The sequence below is a fragment of the Gigantopelta aegis genome, chromosome 5, assembly GCF_016097555.1.
Source record: "Gigantopelta aegis isolate Gae_Host chromosome 5, Gae_host_genome, whole genome shotgun sequence".
NCBI lineage: Eukaryota > Metazoa > Mollusca > Gastropoda > Neomphalida > Peltospiridae > Gigantopelta > Gigantopelta aegis.
In genome coordinates this window covers 39714983-39736444 of record NC_054703.1, presented here as the reverse complement: position 1 = coordinate 39736444, position 21462 = coordinate 39714983, and the positions used below count along the sequence as shown (strand labels likewise).

Here is a 21462-nt window from a genome sequence, read left to right as displayed (position 1 = left end):
CTCCGTCAAAAATTTTCACTCACAAATTTGTCGAGCGAACTTATATTTTCTGTAGCCCTGAGCCCATATTTTCGAAGCCATCTTAGCGCTACGAAATCGTAAAACCATCGTCGGTTGTGAGGTCACTACAGCACACGCCATTGTAAGGTCATAGCTTACGATGTTTTTTACGATTTCGAAGGCTAAGATTGTTTCGAAAATATGGGTCCTGGTCTTGGGCTTCTACAGAGATTTGAACAATCAACGTCCGGATTTATAAATATAAATAGCCCAGACTCATATTTATAATGAAGATTGTTTGTTTTGTTTATCGACACCACTAGAGCACATTAATCTATTAATCATCGGCTATTTGATGTCAAACATCTAGTAATTATAACATATAGTCTTACAGGGGTTTCCCCCGGGCCGTTAGGCGTAGCGGCCCGACACGCCTTGGTCCGCAAAGTAAGCGCTTTGACGGCGTAGACGCGCCTTAAATCAATCCTGGGGAAAGGCCTGGTCTTAGAGAGGAAACGCGCTACATTTTTCCATTAGTAGCAATGGATCGTTTATATGCACCATCCCGCAGACAGGATAGCACATACCACGGCCTTTGGTATACCAGTCATGGTGCACTGGCTGGAACGAGAAATGGATGTACATAGACTAAGCTAAACGCTGTAAGTTCCAGACTGTGGAAATTTGAACAATCAAGGTCAGTGCTGATAGATCTTTACAATCGAGACTCAAATTTCCAATGACGTCACTCTCATTGTCTTAGAGGACCATGCACCTTTAAGAAAGGAAAATAATAAAATGACGTCACAACATTTATGGATACGTCACCATATTTCTCCATTCCACACGTCGACAGTCTCCATTGAGTCCGCCCCAGTGTCCAGTGGCGTTACACTTGGCTGAACTGCTGTTCCCAAAGAACCGGAAGTACTTGTCACACTCGACTGATCCTTCACTGCCCAGTGTGGTGGACTGGTGTATAAAGGTGCCATTCGCCACTGTTGGAACCATGCAACTGACCACTGGAAGATCCACGGTGGAAATTACAACAACAACATCATGGTTATGATAATCATCGTCATCACCATCATCATTATTATCATTATCCTTAACAACATCACCATCATCATTATTATTAGCATTATCATTATCCTTAACAACATCACCACCATCATTATTATCATTATCCTTAACAACATCATCATGGTCATCATAATCATCGTCATCACCATCATCATTATTATCATTATGATTATCCTTAACAACATCATCATCATCATTATTATCATTATCATTATCCTTAACAACATCATCATCATCATTATTATCATTATCCTTAACAACATCATCACCATCATTATTATCATTATCATTATCCTTAACAACATCATCATCATAATTTTTATCATTATCATTATCCTTAACAACATCATCATCATCATTATTATCATTATCATTATCCTTAACAACATCATCACCATCATTATTATCATTATCCTTAACAGCATCATCATCATCATTATTATTATCATTATCCTTAATAACATCATAATGGTCATCTTAATCATCGTCATCATCATCATCATTATTATCATTATCATTATCCTTAACAACATCATCATCATCATTGTAAATAATAATAATAATAATAATAATAATAATAATAAATAATATATTATTATTATTATTATTATTATTATTATTATTGTTATTATTAATGTCACCTGACAATTAATGGTTCAAAAGCGAGGTCTTAAGCCACTACCATATAAAATAAATAAATAAAAAATTACACCAAGTAACAAAACAAAACAAAAACAACAATAACAAAGAAACAAAAACAAAATCAAAACAATGAAAAAACCCGACAAGTCTTCCACAAACACACACTCAAACATGCGCGCCCATCACACACACACACACACACACACACACACACACACACACACACACACACACACGCACTATCACGAGAAATACACGCACACACAACGAAACAAACAAAATCAACAAACAACATAACAATTAAATCAGTCTGTTTACTTGTACAGTAGAAGTTTGTCGCGGACCACGTTTTCGTGTCCTCGCACGTAGACGTCGCCGGTCCATCAGACATGACGTAGCCAGCATAGCAGCTGTAGGTGGTGACGGAATTGAGGGACGTCCCATGATAAGATTTGGTGGCGTTTGTGACGTCTGGAGGCACGCCACAGTCAGTGTCTAAAATAGAAGATTAAACTAAAACGGACTGGTCTATAATCTATTTTATCAGTACAGTTTTTCAACATTAACTACTAATTGAAAATTGCATGTCTAAAACAGATTATGTGAAGAACGAAACTGTATTATTAGTGATGAACGAAACTGTATTATTAGTGATGAACAAAACTGTATTATTAGTGAAGAACGAAACTGTATTATTAGTGATGAACGAAACTGTATTATTAGTGATGAACGAAACTGTATTATTAGTGAAGAACGAAACTGTATTATTAGTGATGAACGAAACTGTATTATTAGTGATGAACGAAACTGTATTATTAGTGATGAACGAAACTGTATTATTAGTGATGAACAAAACTGTATTATTAGTGATGAACGAAACTGTATTATTAGTGATGAACGAAACTGTATTATTAGTGATGAACAAAACTGTATTATTAGTGATGAACGAAACTGTATTATTAGTGATGAACGAAACTGTATTATTAGTGATGAACGAAACTGTATTATTAGTGATGAACGAAACTGTATTATTAGTGAAGAACGAAACTGTATTATTAGTGAAGAACGAAACTGTATTATTAGTGATGAACGAAACTGTATTATTAGTGATGAACGAAACTGTATTATTAGTGATGAACGAAACTGTATTATTAGTGAAGAACGAAACTGTATTATTAGTGAAGAACGAAACTGTATTATTAGTGATGACTTCAAATGACTCTTAAATATTAATTGCTTAGTTAACAATATTATTTAACTGTTGCTTATTCTAAAACTTCAAATTATATTTTCTTCTGTAAAAAATATTATTATGCTTGTTTATTATGGATCCATATTTCTTAGCAGTTACGAAATGGGATTAATTCTACTACAAATAAAAGGAGAAGAAAAGAAAGAAAAAAAGAACTGACGTTGATATTTCAAGGTCACAAAAGAATCAAAGTGGTGACTTAATATGTCCTGTGGTATGTATAAAATAGATTATCTGGCAAGAGTCTGTGGATAATGCTATATTGAAACCATCTTCGTCTACTGAAGTCAGAGTACTGAAGCTATGCATCAGCATCAGCGTGAAAACCAAAAGAAAATATCTGTACATGCACCATACTCTATGATCATGAAACAGATGGACATATCGAAGTGGTGTCGTCCCCATGAATCACCAAAACCGGACTCTAAATCTAAAGCATGATCAACTATAGCTTGAACGCAGAAGAAGAAGAAGAAGAAGAAGAAGAAGAAGAAGGAACCTTATTAATTCTGTCCTAATTGTGTAGGGTGACGGTATTGCATTTATCAGTTTCCAATCATGATCTATGTAATGACAATTTAACTCATTTCCCCCATGTTAATTACATTTGATGCTTACTTATAAATGAAGATCTATGCAATATGTCATGATAATGCTTACTGCGTTTGCAATTTGGCATATGTTTAGACTTGTTATAAGGAAGAATGCAATTGTTCAGTATTGTTTTGAATGGTTTTATTTTATGTATCATACAATACCGTTTGACTGCACTATCGTTATGTAGAAAATTAAACTTTAACATTATATTTTATACTAAGTTGTTCATATGTATAAAATTTACTTTAATTGGTGTTTATGGCCCAAACTGAGATAAAACAAATTTTAAAAATAATTTAATTAATATTACTGATATATTAGTAAATATTGTATTCTATGTTGAGACTGGAAACTAGTTCAGGTTCCAAAACTTCACTTATAGAATTAATAATCCAAATGCGCGGGAAACAAGTTTTGGAGACTACAGTAACATTTGATTTTATAGAGTGTATACTACCAAATCAAATCCCATAGACGACAATAGTAACATATGTGGCTAAACTCCTACCTGCAGCGTATCAATCGACATAAACGCCACGGATATAGCTACTACCACCCCTCACCCTTAAAGTGAATCAGAAAACATTTGGAGTCAGGCTGCTTATTTCAGGGATAACGGGTAATGTCTATGACTACCCTAGTTATGCACAAAATTTGAGTACGTTTTTCTTTTACAGGTACCCCATATATGTTTCAAGCACAAGGCTACTTGACACAGTGGTACAAGATGAAATACTACTCAAAAGAATTTAAGGGTCAGACGATATTTTCGACATTATTTTCTGAATGTCAATTATATTAGCTAGACCATAATGTCACGCATGGTATTGTTCCATTTTGACGAAAGTGGGTCTAAGCAACCCATAAATGAATTAAAATCCACTGTCATTGACACTGTCGACTAGTTCTAATGGCGAAAACATGCTTACATTTGCACGTAAATTAGGGCGAAAGTGAAAGGTCTGCTAAGTGCCCATAACTTGCTTTTTCACAAAGCGCTTCATTTGCAGGCTTTGCATGTGTATTCCATGTTCCCAATGCTGAATTTCCGTATAATTGGAGCTTGCGTTCGTGTACGGTGCACACTCCAAATTCAACAATGGTACAACATCAACTGACTATCGAAGATCGAGGAAGGGCTATTGCTTGGCTTCAGGATTGACAATGCGCAAAGAATTGTTGCTCTGAGACTTGGTGTCAGTCAGAGTGTCGGTGGCCGACTGTGGCAACGGTACCAAGCAACGAATTCTGTTCGAAATTGTCCACGTTCGGGAAGACCCCGAAGCACTACAAATAGAGAGGACCGCTACATCACCAATATGGCTCTACGTCAACGCACAACCACTGCACGCCGATTACGTGGCAATCTGCGGACTGCGACTGGAACTCGAGTGTCTGATCAAACCATACGCAATCGTCTGAGAGCCAATAATCTACGCTGCCGTCGCCAGGCTGTTCGACCACCACTCCTACCACGTCACAGAACGGCCAGACGTCACTGGTGAACGCTTCATCTGCGGTGGCAACGTGTTCAGTGGGGTCGAGTGATGTTCACTGATGAGTCCAGGTTTAGTCTCCAACGGTCGGGTTCGTGTCTACAGACGTCCTGGGGAGCGCTTTGCTGACGTTAACGTTAGACAACGTCACCGGTTCGGTGGTGGCAACGTCATGATATGGGGAGGCATCTCTATCCACCACAGGACTCCCCCCTCTATGTGGTGGATGGCAATCTGAAAGGAATCCGCTATCTGAATGAGATTATCCGGCCGTTGGTTCTCCCAGGCCTTCAGCAGATTGGCGGCGGGGCAGTTCTGCAGGATGACAACGCCAGACCCCACCGCGCAAGGGTGGTAACGGACTTTCTCAGACAACAAGGTATCGCCAGGATGGATTGGCCAGCATATTCGCCTGACTTGACCCCAATAGAGAACGCCTGGGACGAATTAGGCAGGAGAGTTCGGGATAACCATGCCCCTCCGGCCAACCTTCATGATCTGGGTCAACTTCTTATGGCAGAGTGGCAGGCCATTCCCCAAGAGTTCTTCAGACGTCTGATCAACAGCATGAGGCAACGATGTGTCGAGTGTATTCGCGCCAGGGGTGGATTCACACACTATTAAACGAATGTTCTAATGTGTAAAATCCATGTTTGACAACCTTCAACTTTGACAGCATGTCATGTGACTTTCTTGTATACAGTGACGTTTATTTGTGTGTTTTTTTTAAATATGGAACAATAAATTAAATTTTTGGTGTAGTTTACATCATCAATCTAATACACTCTGAAACTTATTTGGTTATACATTTTTGACCCTTAAATTCTTTTGAGTAGTATCACCAATCACAGGCATTGTGGTGTTAACTTCTCTATCAAAAGTTCGGTGCACCTCGAGGTTTTACCCAGCCGGAAGATATTTGGTTTAGTACTACCTAAATACTCATGGATAGAACATTATGTTCAACATAATGACTCAACATAACACAATATAAAGAAATTAACATAGATAGAGATTATACCCCTGAAACAGACGAGTTTAAATTATTTTCTAATATCACATAACCTGCTATCCTTAGTTGTCTCTATAGATAGTCGTTTAAAGCCAAAGCTGATATTTAAAGCTGAAGTTTGTTTTATTTAACAACACCAGTGGAACAGTTTGATTAATTAATCATCGGCTATTGGATGTCAAACATTTGGTAATTCTAGCACGTAGTCAACAAAGGAAACCCGCAAGAGTGTTACATTAGTAGCAAGGGCTCTTTTATATGCACTCTCCCACAGACAGGACAACACATACCACGACCTTTGATATACCAGTTGTGGCGCACTGGCTAGAGCAAGAAATAGACTAATTGACCCACCGACGGGGATCGATCCTAAACTGACCTCGCGTCAAGCGAGTGGTTTACCATTAGGCTACGTCCCGTCCCTACTACAGCTGATCAACCTTTTATTGAATTAACATTAAACATGAATGAAAGAAACTATCAAAATAACTATGGAGCAATACAAACATCTAATGAGCAGGCTACAGACAATATACAATCGATTATCAGCTTTTATAGGAATCTCTATTACTTGTAATTAGTAGTTAACTATTAGGAAAAAAGGAAATAATTAAATTTTCTTTGCGTCTATAAACTTTACGGCAATCTGATTGGTCCAGAGGTGCTACTTTTTTTGTTCATATCTCGATGAACCCCCAAAAATTAAGCCACGCCTACTACCCCCCCCCCCCCCCCCCCCCCCCCCCCCCCCCCCCCCCCCGACTCGCACTACTTTTGTGCAACAAGCCGGATTATTCTGGCAATCATATTGAGATATTTTGAAGAATACACACGTGAAAGCTACAAAAAATGTATACTATAAATTAATGAAAAATGCTATAGCAGAGTAGACATATGGATCTATACGCATTGATAATAAAACAAAAAACAAAAAACACAACCTCTTCGCTAATCATGACATGAGACTCGGTCGTTGGCCAAAGAAATCATACAGGAAACTTCACGCCTGTAACTTACTTGTAAGCGATGTTCAACAGCTGTTGGCGAAAATTTAACGGTTCCACCGACAGCATAAATGTTACACACGTTCCCTTCATTCACTTTCATAGAATATAAACTAAACACGAATAGGACAATTCCTTCCAATATAACTAAATGATCCGTAAAAATGCACAGCAGCTAGAGGAAATGACGTCATTTACAAAAAAATCACCTGATTCAAATAATAGTGAATGAACGTTCGCATTCTTACGCAACATAAGTATCAATGAAGTTTACACAAACAATACTACAGGCGTATTTAAAGCTAAACAAAATAAATTCAGTTATGTATTGTTAAATTATGCATATAAATTGAATTATAAGATTTGACCGCAATTATATTTTGGTTCATGCCCCTCTACGCGGGATCATACAGTGTGCACATCGTGGTTTTGGTTCATACTTGCATAAACCAAACAATAATTGCGGTCAATTCTTAATTGGAAGCTGGACTGGATGATACAGAAGACATTAACATTGAAAATCAATATAATGCAAAATGTTAAATTGATAAACACTGACTTGGATAAATTAAAAACTTCACAACCCTTTGATCTTGGCTAATTAGCAAATATGACAGAAGCACATGTTAAACAAGGTATTTTTATTGTATGACGTCCAAAGAAAAAATAAGAATAAATGTTGTCCAAAATCTGTTCGATGCGCTCACAGCATTCGTCAAAAACATAGTCAAAATCGTCTGATAACATCACAGCATTCGTCAAAAACACAGTCAAAATCGTCTGATAAGATCACAGGTTCAGTTGCGCGTATGCCCCCCCCCCCCCTCCCATGTGTACCCACAACTGCAAAGCAACGCCTCCTCATTGTAGCCTGATGCGTATAAAGACTGCATTAGGGATACAGCGCCATTGTTCCACTAATGAGGCACCAAATCACTGCAAAGTCTGTGGAGGGTTCCCGAGAGTGCGCAGGCGTCTTCCCAGCACATCCCAGACGTGCTCGATCGGATTCAGGTCGGGCGACATTGAAGGCCAATCCATGACATTGATGCCGGCGTTCCTCGGGTAATCCCTTGTCAAGATGGCTGTGTGTGATCTGGCGTTGTTATGCTGAAAGATCTGGCCTGGACCGTGAGCTGCCATGAAGGGCACAAGTTCCTGGGCTAGCAACTTGTCGCGGTATGCAGCAGCGTTGAGGTTGCCACGGATGACAAGAAGTCGAGAACGGCCATTTCCACTGAAAGCACCCCAAACCATTACACTTCCTCCTCCGAATCTGTCAACTTCACTGACACAACAATGAGCATGACGTTCACCACGTCGTCTCCAAACCTTCTGCCTGCCATCGGCAAATGTGAATCTTGATTCATCGCTAAACACGACTCTATTCCATTCCCTCTGAGTCAATCGCAAGGGGCGTTGTGCCAACAGTTGACGTAGACGTCGATGAAGTTGGATCAAAATGGTTCCAATATATGGGCGTCGAGCGTGGAGGTGAGCGGTCCGCAGCCCATTTGGATCGTTTGCGCGGATACCCGATGTTTGAAAAGTTCATTACTGGTTGCTGTAGCAGTCGTGAAACGGTTGCGGAGGTGATGTAACACAATAAGTTGCATCTGCCTGTGACGTCATACGTGGTCTACCCGGTCAGGAGCGATCAGCTGTGGTGCCCGTTTGTTGTACTCGTGTCCGCAGACCATACATTGCCCGTCGACTGCAACCCAATCCCTTGCAACGTCAGCTATTGACGTCCCCGCGTGCAACATGCCGACGGTACGTTCACGCTGCACATTTGTGAGGCGAGAAATCGAAACAGGTCATAACAAATATCTTTTTAATGCATGTTTTCTTTGTGTCAGTCTACTGTGAGCAAGTGACGATGAAAACACGTGTGCTATTGAAGTCACATGACCAGTGGCACGTACAAAACCACGTTTGCCTCAATGGTGCTGTGCACGTGCTATGGATCGGGCTACGTGGGCTGTGATGGGCTTCAAATGGAGTGTAGACATTGTCTACAATATTTATTCCCGGAAAATACCTGCTCTTCACACTCGTTGACTTTATTCCAATTTTAGATTGCGAAGTTTTTAATTTAACTCAGTATATTAGTTTTATAGACGCAAAAGGAAATTGCATTAGATCAAAAGTAACATGGATTGAAAAAGATAAAAAAAACCCAACCCTCCAAAATATTCTAGATCACAAGCCAGATAGATTAAAAAAGGTGAAAAACGTACAAGATAAGTTTTTACTTATTAAATAAACCTTTGTAATTTGTGTTAGATCAAAAGCAAGATGGACTGAAAAAGATGAACAACCACCAAAATATTTAAGTAAAAAAAACACACCCTTTTTTATAGAATGTTTTAGATTGGATTGAATTGTTGCCAAAACGTTCGAGAAAGAGAGTAATGAACAAATAAATGTTCTAATGACTCAGCTTCTTCACTGCGAAAAATACATAAATTGTCACTTTATATACCACATTTCTGTAGGTAAGTATTCGTTGTCAGAGTGCGATGCATAATTTGAACTGGAATTTCCGAGTTTTAATATCTATTGTGGGTTTTTTTTGTGTGTGCCATTTTAAAACATTGAGACAGAAAATCTTGAAATATATAATATATGGCAAAATGTTACTAGCTCTTAAAAATATGAAAAATTAAAAAGCTGTACAATTAAAAAAATAAATTAACAAAATAAAGATATTTAGATAAATATTTAATAAATTCTTCAAACTATGCATATAATGGTGGAATGCTCCCACTTACCCAAAACAAGTTTAATAAGCTGAGTAATAATCTATAAAATTTCAAATATGATGTCTGATGTTATTCCACGTTTTGCTCAGTATTGCACTTATGAGGCCACGGCGCACATTTGATGGGTTTCTCAAAAGAATGTTTCAACGTATGTATTTCCAGATCACAGTTCCGTATTTAGACGAAGTGACGGACTTGACATCTGTGGTGACAGTACGTATAAAGGGAGCCACCGATGAGACAGGGTATGTTCATCTTCCGAGAACACCTGATACCATGACAGACATTCATGTGTGCATGTTATCACAGCTGTGTTTATTCCAATTAGCTCTGACCTGTGCTAGTTATTTATGTTTTAAAAATGTCTAGGAGTGGCAGTCCTCTTTGAATATTGAATGAAGGATGTATTGTCCAGTAAATGATCTCTCCAATGATGTGCTCTATTGGTGTCGTTAAACAAACACACGTTAACCTTATTCCAATGAGCTCTGGCCTGTGCTATTTTGATTTATACAAAGAGAAGTATGGATTGGCAGTCCTCTTTGAGCGGTGCAGAAAGGAAGTATTGTCCAGTAAAGGATCTCATCGGCAGTGGCTGTCCTCCTATAGACAAGTTACTAGCTGCCAAATGCCTGTTTGACTCCTCATTGTGCATAGATACAGTTTCGATAACAAAATGCAGGCCTGTCTCTACTTATTGTGTCTTAGAAATTAGCATCTGCTGCCATAACACAAATAATAAAATCTATTCTCCCTACTATTGTAAGCGAAGATGAAATGACACGACTGGTTTATGATATTATGAGTTTTGCTTGAAGAGCATACCATCCAAGACATGTTATTATTAATTGATTTAAAAAAAAGCTTTTGACACGGTAGAATGAGATTTTGTTCATAACGTACCAAAGTTTATTGGTTTTGGAAAATCGATTCTTTGTCGATAGTCGTGAGACATATATTGAGTTAAAATACACGTTAAGAGTAAATATAGTAAAATTCACAAATTATTCAATAGCAAAAGCTTGCCAGTACTAAAAAATCTATATTTTTTTCTGACATTCATTGTAAATATCTTTAAAACATGTGCTAGTGTATACAGCTATATCCTTCGAGTGTGAGGTAATTACTATTACTGACTCCATATAACCGTAAATAACATGTGTTGAGTGCGTCGTTAAATAAAATATTTCCTTCATTACTATTGCTAATAACTCTTTCTTATTCATCATGTCATGTAATCCCTCTCGATCCAGCCAGAGCAACACGATTGGTATATTAAATGCCGTGGTATGTACTATCCTATCTGTGGAAGGTGCATATAAAAGATCCCTTGCTATTAATTGAAACATGTAGCGAGTTTTCTCTCTACGATTATTATGTCAAAATTACCAACATCCAATAGCATATGATTAATACATCCGTGTGCTCTAGTAATATTGTAAAACAAAACAAAGTATAATTGTGTATGACATGTAAATGACACGTAGCCTAGTGAGCATATTTCAAAATACTAGCTTTGGTGTCGTATGGAATCTTTGTCTTGTATTTCCTTTAAGTCATCCACATTAGGAAGTAAAGTCATATGGTTTTGTTTGAGACAGGACGGGTTGTATTAATACCATGCATAACAAATTCCTTAATTAACCCATTTTGTCTTAGTGAAATCTAGATAGTTTTGTTGTCGGACATTGATAGAAATAAAATACGCCAACTTAATAAAATCAATGCAAAAGTGTATGAGAGAACTTTGATTAACTAATGGGTTTTTTCCATAAACAATGTTTGAAATCTAGATTAACAACCTTATTTCTATGATTAAACCTTTGTCTTCTATAGACACTTTAGTTTTGGTTTCAGATGGAAATTATATTATTGTGTCAGATGGAAATAAAATGTCATACTTTTAATCAATATAATTTTAATGAACACGTTATACCACACCTAGATATATATTTTAATGTGCTTTCTACATCATTATACTTCATTAAGAAATTACAGTCCTGACTTTTAAAAGGACATTCATGACTTTACATACATTTAAACATGCCACTGCTAACAAAGCTTTTAATGAACAAAAGTGGATATTAATAACATTTTATTGTTTAGAATATTAATGTTTGTATATAACATGTGTTTCTGGAATTCCTTATGTTAATAGTAGCTTACACAGGATTTGGTTTAGATGTACAAAATTAATGAATGCAATAACCAGGTTTAGCTGCTAATTTGAATTTTCGGACCTGGTGTTGACCTAGTAACTAATATAATGTCGTGGTTTTTAGTGTGTTTTTTTATTTTATTTTTTATTATTTTATATTTTATTTACACACGTTTAAATGCATGTGCTATAACATCGCCAATACGTAATATATAACTGAAAGGCTGTCGTAAAGACGTAACAATAACGTAAATAGGATTGGACTTTAAACGGTGTCTCGCCAATACGTAATACATAACTGAAAGGCTGTCGTAAAGACGTAACAATAACGTAAATAGGATTGGAATTAAAAATGTGTCTCGCCAATACGTACTATATAACTGAAAGGCTGTCGTAAAGACGTAACAATAACGTAAATAGGATTGGACTTTAAAATGTGTCTCCCCAATACGTAGTATATAACTGAAAGGCTGTCGTAAAGACGTAACAATAACGTAAATAGGATTGGACTTTAAACTGTGTCTCGCCAATACGTAATATATAACTGAAAGGCTGTCGTAAAGACGTAACAATAACGTAAATAGGATTGGACTTTAAACTGTGTCTCGCCAATACGTAATATATAACTGAAAGGCTGTCGTAAAGACGTAACAATAACGTAAATAGGATAGGATTTTAAATTGTGTCTCGCCAATACGTAATATATAACTGAAAGGCTGTAGTAAAGACGTAACAATAACGTAAATAGGATTGGACTTTAAACTGTGTCTCGCCAATACGTAATATATAACTGAAAGGCTGTCGTAAAGACGTAACAATAAAGTAAATAGGATTGGACTTTAAATTGTGTCTGGCCAATACGTAATATATAACTGAAAGGCTGTCGTAAAGACGTAACAATAACGTAAATAGGATTGGACTTTAAACTGTGTCTCGCCAATACGTAATATATAACTGAAAGGCTGTCGTAAAGACGTAACAATAACGTAAATAGGATTGGACTTTAAAATGTGTCTCCCCAATATGTAATATATAACTGAAAGGCTGTCGTAAAGACGTAACAATAACGTAAATAGGATTGGACTATAAATTGTGTCTCGCCAATACGTAATATAAAACTGAAAGGCTGTCGTAAAGACGTAACAATAACGTAAATAGGATAGGATTTTAAATTGTGTCTCGCCAATACGTAATATATAACTGAAAGGCTGTCGTAAAGACGTAACAATAACGTAAATAGGATTGGACTTTAAACTGTGTCTGTTTAGTGCTCAGTGTATGGTTATTTCAGCATCGCTTTAGACGACGTTTTTGACGGTGTTGACAATGATGGGTGCCAGCCAATCTGATTAAAATTAGCTCTACTGGTCTACCAGTAGATCTAACAGCATTGCGTGGACTACCATGTCCAGGTGACATTTCATCTATAAATAACAATTTAAATATCGATCAATTACACTTCGCCTTTTATAGCGTTATTCGGGAGCATATACATGGTAAAAATATCGGGCGAGACTATTTATGCAACAGGCGAACTTGTTGGTCTATTTCAACATTGAAAAAAACAGGGGGAAAAGTGAAGTAATAAACACTGGATTGTATTCTACTATAAACAGATTTTATGACTATACCATCACGTTTTTCCCCATTTTTACATAAAATTTTATATTGAAATTAGTTTCCGGCATACTTCGTAATTCACCCGAATAATTTTGTATACCCTCGGCAGTACTAAAGTCAATATGACGTCATCACGATTAGCACAAATTATTTTGACGTCACACACTTCTAAATCTTATGAAAACGTTCCGCTCAGCTATACAGGTCTTGATGGCTTGTAAAGAAATGACCCATACACAGCAATACATTATTACCGAGAACATTTGCATATACCTTTAAATTTGCATACCATTATTAACCGGGTTAATATACTAAATTATCACACGAGTTTATGACATGGATATCATGTGTAAGTTATAGGATGAATAGATGATACTAAACGGGTCATCAGATATTATCAAATGTATGTCCAGAGTGAATTAATTTTCACTTTAGCTTTATTGTACGATCGACATAAATTTGATAATAACTGGTACTGTGTTCGTTATACTTTTTATTACCTCAGACATATTTTTTTCTTTAAGAACCTTCTATTTTCATTATGACTACATTTATATATAATCGATGTTGACAACTTTACAACTGTTATGAGTATTGCTTTAACTGTATTTTATTCATGATCACAAATAATTTTTAAAAAACCAATGTTTTATTTATACTGACAAAACACTGTAAGGAATTCTATTAAACTAAGATTTTATTATCAATTTAGCAATACAAATCGTTTAAAAGTACTTGACATCATTGTGTATGTTTGCCAAATCGTGATGACGTCATATTTAGTACCGGAAAGGTCATTGGTTAGCAAGCGTAAAATCGTCTAATAATACTGTACGTTACACTAATTCACAGTGGGAAATTATGATTTTTATTTTCCCGGTTATGAGTGCCCTCTGGGGTAATGTTTTTTTTTATTAGTTTATGCCAAACTAATACCAGAGTTAATAAAATCATTTAAATAAAGTGTGGATTATTTGTAATTCGCATGTTTTCTCTCTCTCTCTCTCTCTCTCTCTCTCTCTCTCTCTCTCTCTCTCTCTCTCTCTCTCTCTCTCTCTCTCTCTCTCTCTCTCTATTTACTAGCGACAGACACTAATTTATTTACACTAACTCAATTCAATTCTTTATTCACCGTAAGCATAGCGGCTTATTGGTATGAACAAACAACAATACTAGTAAACATACAATATCACATGTACATACAATTAGGATAATAAATAGAACACACATACACACACACACACACACACACACACACACACACACATGTACATATATATTCTCAATAAGGAGAATGTAAATTATAGTTTTGTAGGTAGAGTATTATATACAAATTGACATTCCAATGCAACATATTATATATGTTGATAATTCCAGTATATTTAGACTAAGGAAGTTCGAATTTCAGTCTAATTAAAATTAGCTCCACTATTACATGTGGATCCAAAGACAGCCAGCTGGAGCTCATGTCCACCAATCAAAACCTTACTTGCAGAATCCTGCCAGTGATTTAAAACCTCATACCTAACATCTGCCGGCTTTAAGAACAAATGGCCGTGACGTTCCAATGAGCGATTATGATCGAACATTGATCGGTTGGTCTCCACCGAACGTAATGATCGATAATAAAAATCGATTGCTACAGTTTGAATGATGTAATTGTTGTCAACATGCTCTCTCTCTCTCTCTCTCTCTCTCTCTCTCTCTCTCTCTCTCTCTCTCTCTCTCTCTCTCTCTCTCTCTCTTTACTAGTGACAGACACTAATTTATTTACACTAACTCATACCTAACATCTGCCGGCTTTAAGAACAAATGGCCGTGACGTTCCAATGAGCGATTATGATCGAACATTGATCGGTTGGTCTCCACCGAACGTAATGATCGATAATAAAAATCGATTGCTACAGTTTGAATGATGTAATTGTTGTCAACATGCTCTCTCTCTCTCTCTCTCTCTCTCTCTCTCTCTCTCTCTCTCTCTCTCTCTCTCTCTCTCTCTCTCTCTCTCATAAAGTATATTTATGACATGACAGACGGGCGGGCACACAGACCAGTTGCTTCAAGTTAGAGTAAAATAAACATACCTGTCTTTTCTCCAAAGCATTTTCTTCCAGATCCTAACTGAGCACAGACCTGCGAGTCTTCACAGGGGCTGGTGACACAGACGTTGCTACTCTAGAAAAGATGCATACATACAGACAGACATACAGACAGACAGACTGACAGACAGATAGAGAATAGAGCCTGGCGACATTCGCCATTCTAACTGTTGCAAGATAAAACAAATAGCATAAGGCAGTAAGCAGTAATTTATACTGCAATGGACATAAAACGAAACATTAATTAAATGAAATGTTTTATTTCACAACGTTTGCCGTTTTCCAATGTTCATAAGTGTCGAATGCCTTGTTACCAACAACATCTATACACCGACACAAAATAGTTCTTAAATAACAGTACTTTTTTGTTTTTAAAATAAAGTTGCCTTCTAAACAGTTTTTATAAATCAAAACAATCAACTGAACATTACACCATTCATTTGCTGATCATAAAACGTAATTCTGTCCCAAAAAGATGTTTTTTTTCGGTGGTTGAAAATGTAGAAATTATAATAGTCATCATATCGTGATAATACATACAGTGATTGCAGGATAACTATAGATAGATAGATAGATAGATATATAGACAGACAGTCATACAGGTAGGTAGGTAGGTAGACAGACAGACAGACAGACAGACAGAGAGCTATGTAGGTAGACAGACAGATGGATAGATCTCTCTCTCTCTCTCTCGTCTGTAGTTTTTTGTTTTTGTTTGTTTTTGTTGTTGTAATTGTTGTGTTTATTATTGTTTGTTTATTTTTGTTTTATTTAATTTTTGTTGTTGTTGTTTTTAGTGTTCTTTGTGTTTCGTTTGTATGTGTTTGTTTGTTATCGGTGGGGGAGGTTTGGGGGTGAAGGTATGGGTATATTGTTTAGTTTGTATGTGTTTGTTTGTTATCGGTGGGGGGAGTTTTGGGGGTGAACGTAGGGGTATATTGTTTAGTTTGTATGTGTTTGTTTGTTATAGGTGGGGGGAGGTTTGGGGATGAAGGTAGGGGTATATTGTTTAGTTTGTATGTGTTTGTTTGTTATCGGTGGGGGAGGTTTGGGGGTGAAGGTAGGGGTATATTGTTTAGTTTGTATGTGTTTTCTTGTTATCGGTGGGGGGGGGAGGTTTGGGGGTGAAGGTAGGGGTATATTGTTTAGTTTTTAAAATCCTTACCTGTGGTATGGAACTTTTCCCATCATACACTACCTCTGGTACATCGGACACCAAGGGTATTGGAGACGTCGTGACGTCATGAAAGTTTGACGTGCACTCTCGTGTTCTCGTGTTGTAGTTGACAGATTTACACAGAGATCGGCGTTCACACAAACTCTTACACTGTACAAAATTCTTCACAGTCTCAGTGGCGAACTTTGACCCAACTAGACGATGCGATCGTCCTTGGATGTCATAAAGTGAATATCCAGTCACCAGGGTAAGAATTCCAGAAATGCACAAGACTTGCTGCAAAGGTATCATCCTTGAAAGGTGTCGACGCGACTAGAAATGGAAAATATATGCGGAAAACGTTTACTCGTATATATATATATATATATATATATATATATATATATATATATATATATGTGTGTGTGTGTGTGTGTATGTATGTATGTATGTATGTATGTATGTATGTATGTACGTACGTACGTCTGTCTGTGTGTGTGCGTGTGTGTGTGTGTGTGTGTGTGTATACATGTATATACATATATATATATATATATACTCTTCAAAAAAAGAAACGCAAAAGGGTACAAATGGGTTATAACTCCGATTTTATGTTTCCTACCGGTTCATGCTTTGTGAATATAAGGTCATTGCATGTCCCAAACACATTCCCACGGTTACATTCGATAAAACGCAGCTACTGTACAATAAAGTTCCAAAATGTGAATATTCGCAAAAACGCAGCCACGTGCAAACCATGTCACCACTGCACGTGCGTTGTCTGCACGTGCAACATGAACACCGACAGTATAAAAGTGCAGGGTGTTCGCTTGCCTGGCCTCTGTATCTGGCCGACAGTTGACAATCCAGGACATGCCACGTCTCAGTGAACCGCAGAGAAACAATGCCATCGGCCGACTAGACGCAGGCGAATCCAGAACGGCCGTTGCCAGGGCATTCCATGTGTCCAAAAGCACCATCTCCAGACTGTGGGACCGTTACCAGCAACATGGATCAACACGTGACCTCCCTAGATCCGGTCGACCACGGGTCACTACCCCCGGGCAGGACCGCTACATCCGGGTACGCCACCTTCGGGAACGATTGACTACTGCCACCTCCACAGCCGCAGCAATACCAGGTTTGCGCAGGATATCCGACCAGACCGTACGGAACCGCCTACGTGAGGTAGGAATTCGTGCCAGACGTCCAGTTCGAGGTGTCATCTTAACACCACAACACCGTCGACTCCGACTGCAGTGGTGCCAGATTCATCGACAATGGCCTCAACTGCGATGGAGACAGGTGTGGTTCAGTGACGAGTCCCGATTTCTGCTCCGACGTCATGATGGAAGATGTCGCGTGTATAGGCGTCGTGGTGAACGTTATGCGGCAAACTGCGTGCAGGAAGTGGACAGATTCGGCGGGGGTAGTGTCATGGTGTGGGCAGCCATCTCACACACTGGCAGAACTGACCTGGTCCACGTGCAGGGCAACCTGAATGCACAGGGCTACATTGACCAGATCCTCCGGCCACACATCGTTCCAGTTATGGCCAACGCCAACGCAGTGTTCCAACATGACAACGCCAGGCCTCACACAGCACGTCTCACAACGGCTTTCCTACAGAACAACAACATTAATGTCCTTCCTTGGCCATCGATATCACCGGATTTGAACCCAATTGAGCATCTATGGGACGAGTTGGACCGACGCCTCCGACAGCGACAACCACAGCCCCAGACCCTGCCCGAGCTGGCAGAAGCCTTGCAGGCCGAGTGGGCCACCATCCCCCGGGACGTCATCCGTACTCTGGTTGCTTCAATGGGCAGGCGGTGCCAGGCAGTTGTCAACACACGCGGAGGCCACACCCGGTATTGACTCCAGATGACCTTGACCTTGGTGGTGTGTCCTATCACTTACTCACAATGGACTAGAGTGAATTGTGAACAATCCTGCAACATTTGGTAATTGTCGGACTCACCATTCAATAATGAAATCAATTCTCCAAATGTTACGACAATGTGGTTTTGCGTTTCTTCTTTTGAAGAGTATATATATGTGTGTGTGTGTGTGCTGCTGTCGAAGTCAGAGGATAAATCCGGGATGGGCGTGCCTGAACCTTCTGTGGATGTAATGTAAAGAGAGTTCCCATTCCGTTCACACGTTTGGTAATTAAATAAATGTTTTGCACATTTTAGCGTTTACAATTCGGCAATCGTGGAATATTAAATTTATATCATTATTTACAAACAACTCTTAAAGGCCTACCATATTCGTAGGTGTTTATGCTATTGTGTCATTGTGATATTGATAGGGGCGAGACGTAGCCCAGTGGTAAAGCACTCGCTTGATCCGCGGTCGGTTTTGGGATTGATCCCCGTCAGCCTATTTCTCAGATACATCAGAGGCCGTCTACGGGATGGTGCATATAAAAGATCCCTTGCTGCTAATCGAAAAGAGCAGCCCATGAAGTGGCGACAGCGGGTTTCCTCTCTCAATATCTGTGTGGTACTTAACCATATGTCTGACGCCATATAACCGTATATATAATGTGTTGAGTGCGTCGTTAAATAAAACATTTCCTTCCACGTGGTCTTGATACACAAGACCTGTATTATATTAATTATCTGTTTGGACGTCATAGGTCATTACCCCTATCATATATTTTTTCATGATATTTTTTATTCGGTAAATAGATCAACAAAATGCACCAACAATATTTACAAGATATTGGTAATTTAGTCGTTAAAAACACTAATGGGATATAAAATGAATAATTGAAAATAAAGAGAAATATTAAAATGAAAATTCGTGACTATTTTGGACTGTCAAAGATGGCCTAAAATGTTCACAAGACATAGACAATTTAAAACGTAATGGAGATCAAATTGAATAATTTATAATAAAATGTGTGTCTGTCTTTCTGTCTGTCTATATATCTATCTATCTCTATTTATCGGCCTATCTGTCTATATATGTGTCTATCTGTCATTCAGTATGACCGTTTGTCTGTCTGTCTGTCTGTATGGTAATATGTATGTATGTTTGTCTGTCTGTTTACTAGTGACCGACACTAATTTATTTACACTGCTTCATATCTAAGATCTGCCGGCTTTAAGAACTAATGGTCATGACGTTCCAATGAGTGATTATAATCGAAAATCGATCGATTGGTCTGCACCGAATGTAATTATCGATCATAAAAATCGATTGCTACAGTTTGAATGATGTAAATGTTGTCAACATGCCAGGGTTTGGCTTTTTTTTCATGTGTACGTGAGGAAAATATATATTGAATACATATTAAAGATAAACCTAGCAATGTGTTGTGTTTTCCCTGTGAATATCCATAACACTTCAATTCTTTCCAGTGAATTCTCAAGACTTAAAGGGACATTCCTGAGTTTGCTGCAACTTTTAAGATGTTATCGACTAACAGAGACATTTTGACGACTGTAATTACATACCAAATATGTTTTTCTGCATAAAATATTAGTGGCTGTATATTAAATGTGTTTCTTATCGTTCTAATATTTGTACTAGTTTAAATTTCATTTTATTTCCTAAAAAAATATTTTTTTCGTACGTACGAAATTATTTGAAGACAAAATCCAGTTTGGGCTTCTTACAAATATTACGACGACCAGAAACACATTGAATATACAGACACCAATATTCTAAACAAGAAAATATATTTAATATATAAGTTTAATCGTAGACATATTTTATTAGTTTGAAACATCTTACAGTGCAGCAAACTCAGGAATGTCCCTTTAACTAAAATGGCGGTTACATATGAGTCTAGCAGCCGGATGCAATCCACATATGTTACTGTTGTGGTCACATACATTACTCTATGGATATTTGACACTGAAGAAATTTAGACCCATAGATCAAACACTTTTAAAATAGCAACAGATACAAAATGTAAGTAAAAACAATGTGACGCTCGTTGAACTTATTGCCCTCCTGTCTGACTTTTTAAATAATTCCATATTCATTAGGGTTATCGTTTTGGGGGTTCACCCGATATAGTTAATGACTAGACTAGAGAATAGTTAATGACGTAGGATATTGGTTTTATCCTGTGAAGGTAAGAATGGGATTTTTTGTTTCGGCTTGAACAGGATAAAGCCGATATCTTATGTCATTAACTATTTATTATCTTTATCCTGCAGACCATAAAAATTAAGAGGAAAAATATTATTTGACCTAGATGTAAAATGAGCGATTTTGTTATTTCGCTATGCGTGTGACGTCACACGAGTGATGCGTGTGACGTCACACGAGTGACGTCAAAGGTGATATTCTGCTATTATACCTATATGGCTGCTTTATCCGTCCTCATAATCCGTCCTCAATAGAAACAGTGGTTGTAGGATAAATTAGATTTACCCGCTATCAAAACGCTTCGATTAGGTTCAAGTTTTATCAAAGTTCTTAGATATAAATTCCTATTTCAAACAAACGTAGTTTTCAGTACTCCGAGGTGTCGTTAAAAATACTATCCCGAATTTGCTGCATTGCAAAATGTTTTTAGTTAATACAGTTTTGTAACGACAAGTGTTACACATC

General features: G+C 37.7%; 1 protein-coding gene across 1 annotated transcript in view; it reads right to left on the bottom strand.

The window, feature by feature from the left end:
- The window catches only part of LOC121373182, a 26561-nt gene extending 9365 nt beyond the window's left edge, over positions 1-17196 (bottom strand). Inside the window, exons 1-4 of the mRNA XM_041499638.1 lie at positions 16894-17196; positions 15714-15804; positions 2044-2220; positions 829-1022 (exon numbers count right to left, since the gene is read on the bottom strand). Of these exons, the coding sequence (XP_041355572.1) occupies positions 829-1022; positions 2044-2220; positions 15714-15804; positions 16894-17196 (765 nt within the window). The remainder of the gene's footprint in view (positions 1-828; positions 1023-2043; positions 2221-15713; positions 15805-16893) is intronic.
- Between the last annotated feature and the right edge of the window lie 4266 nt (positions 17197-21462).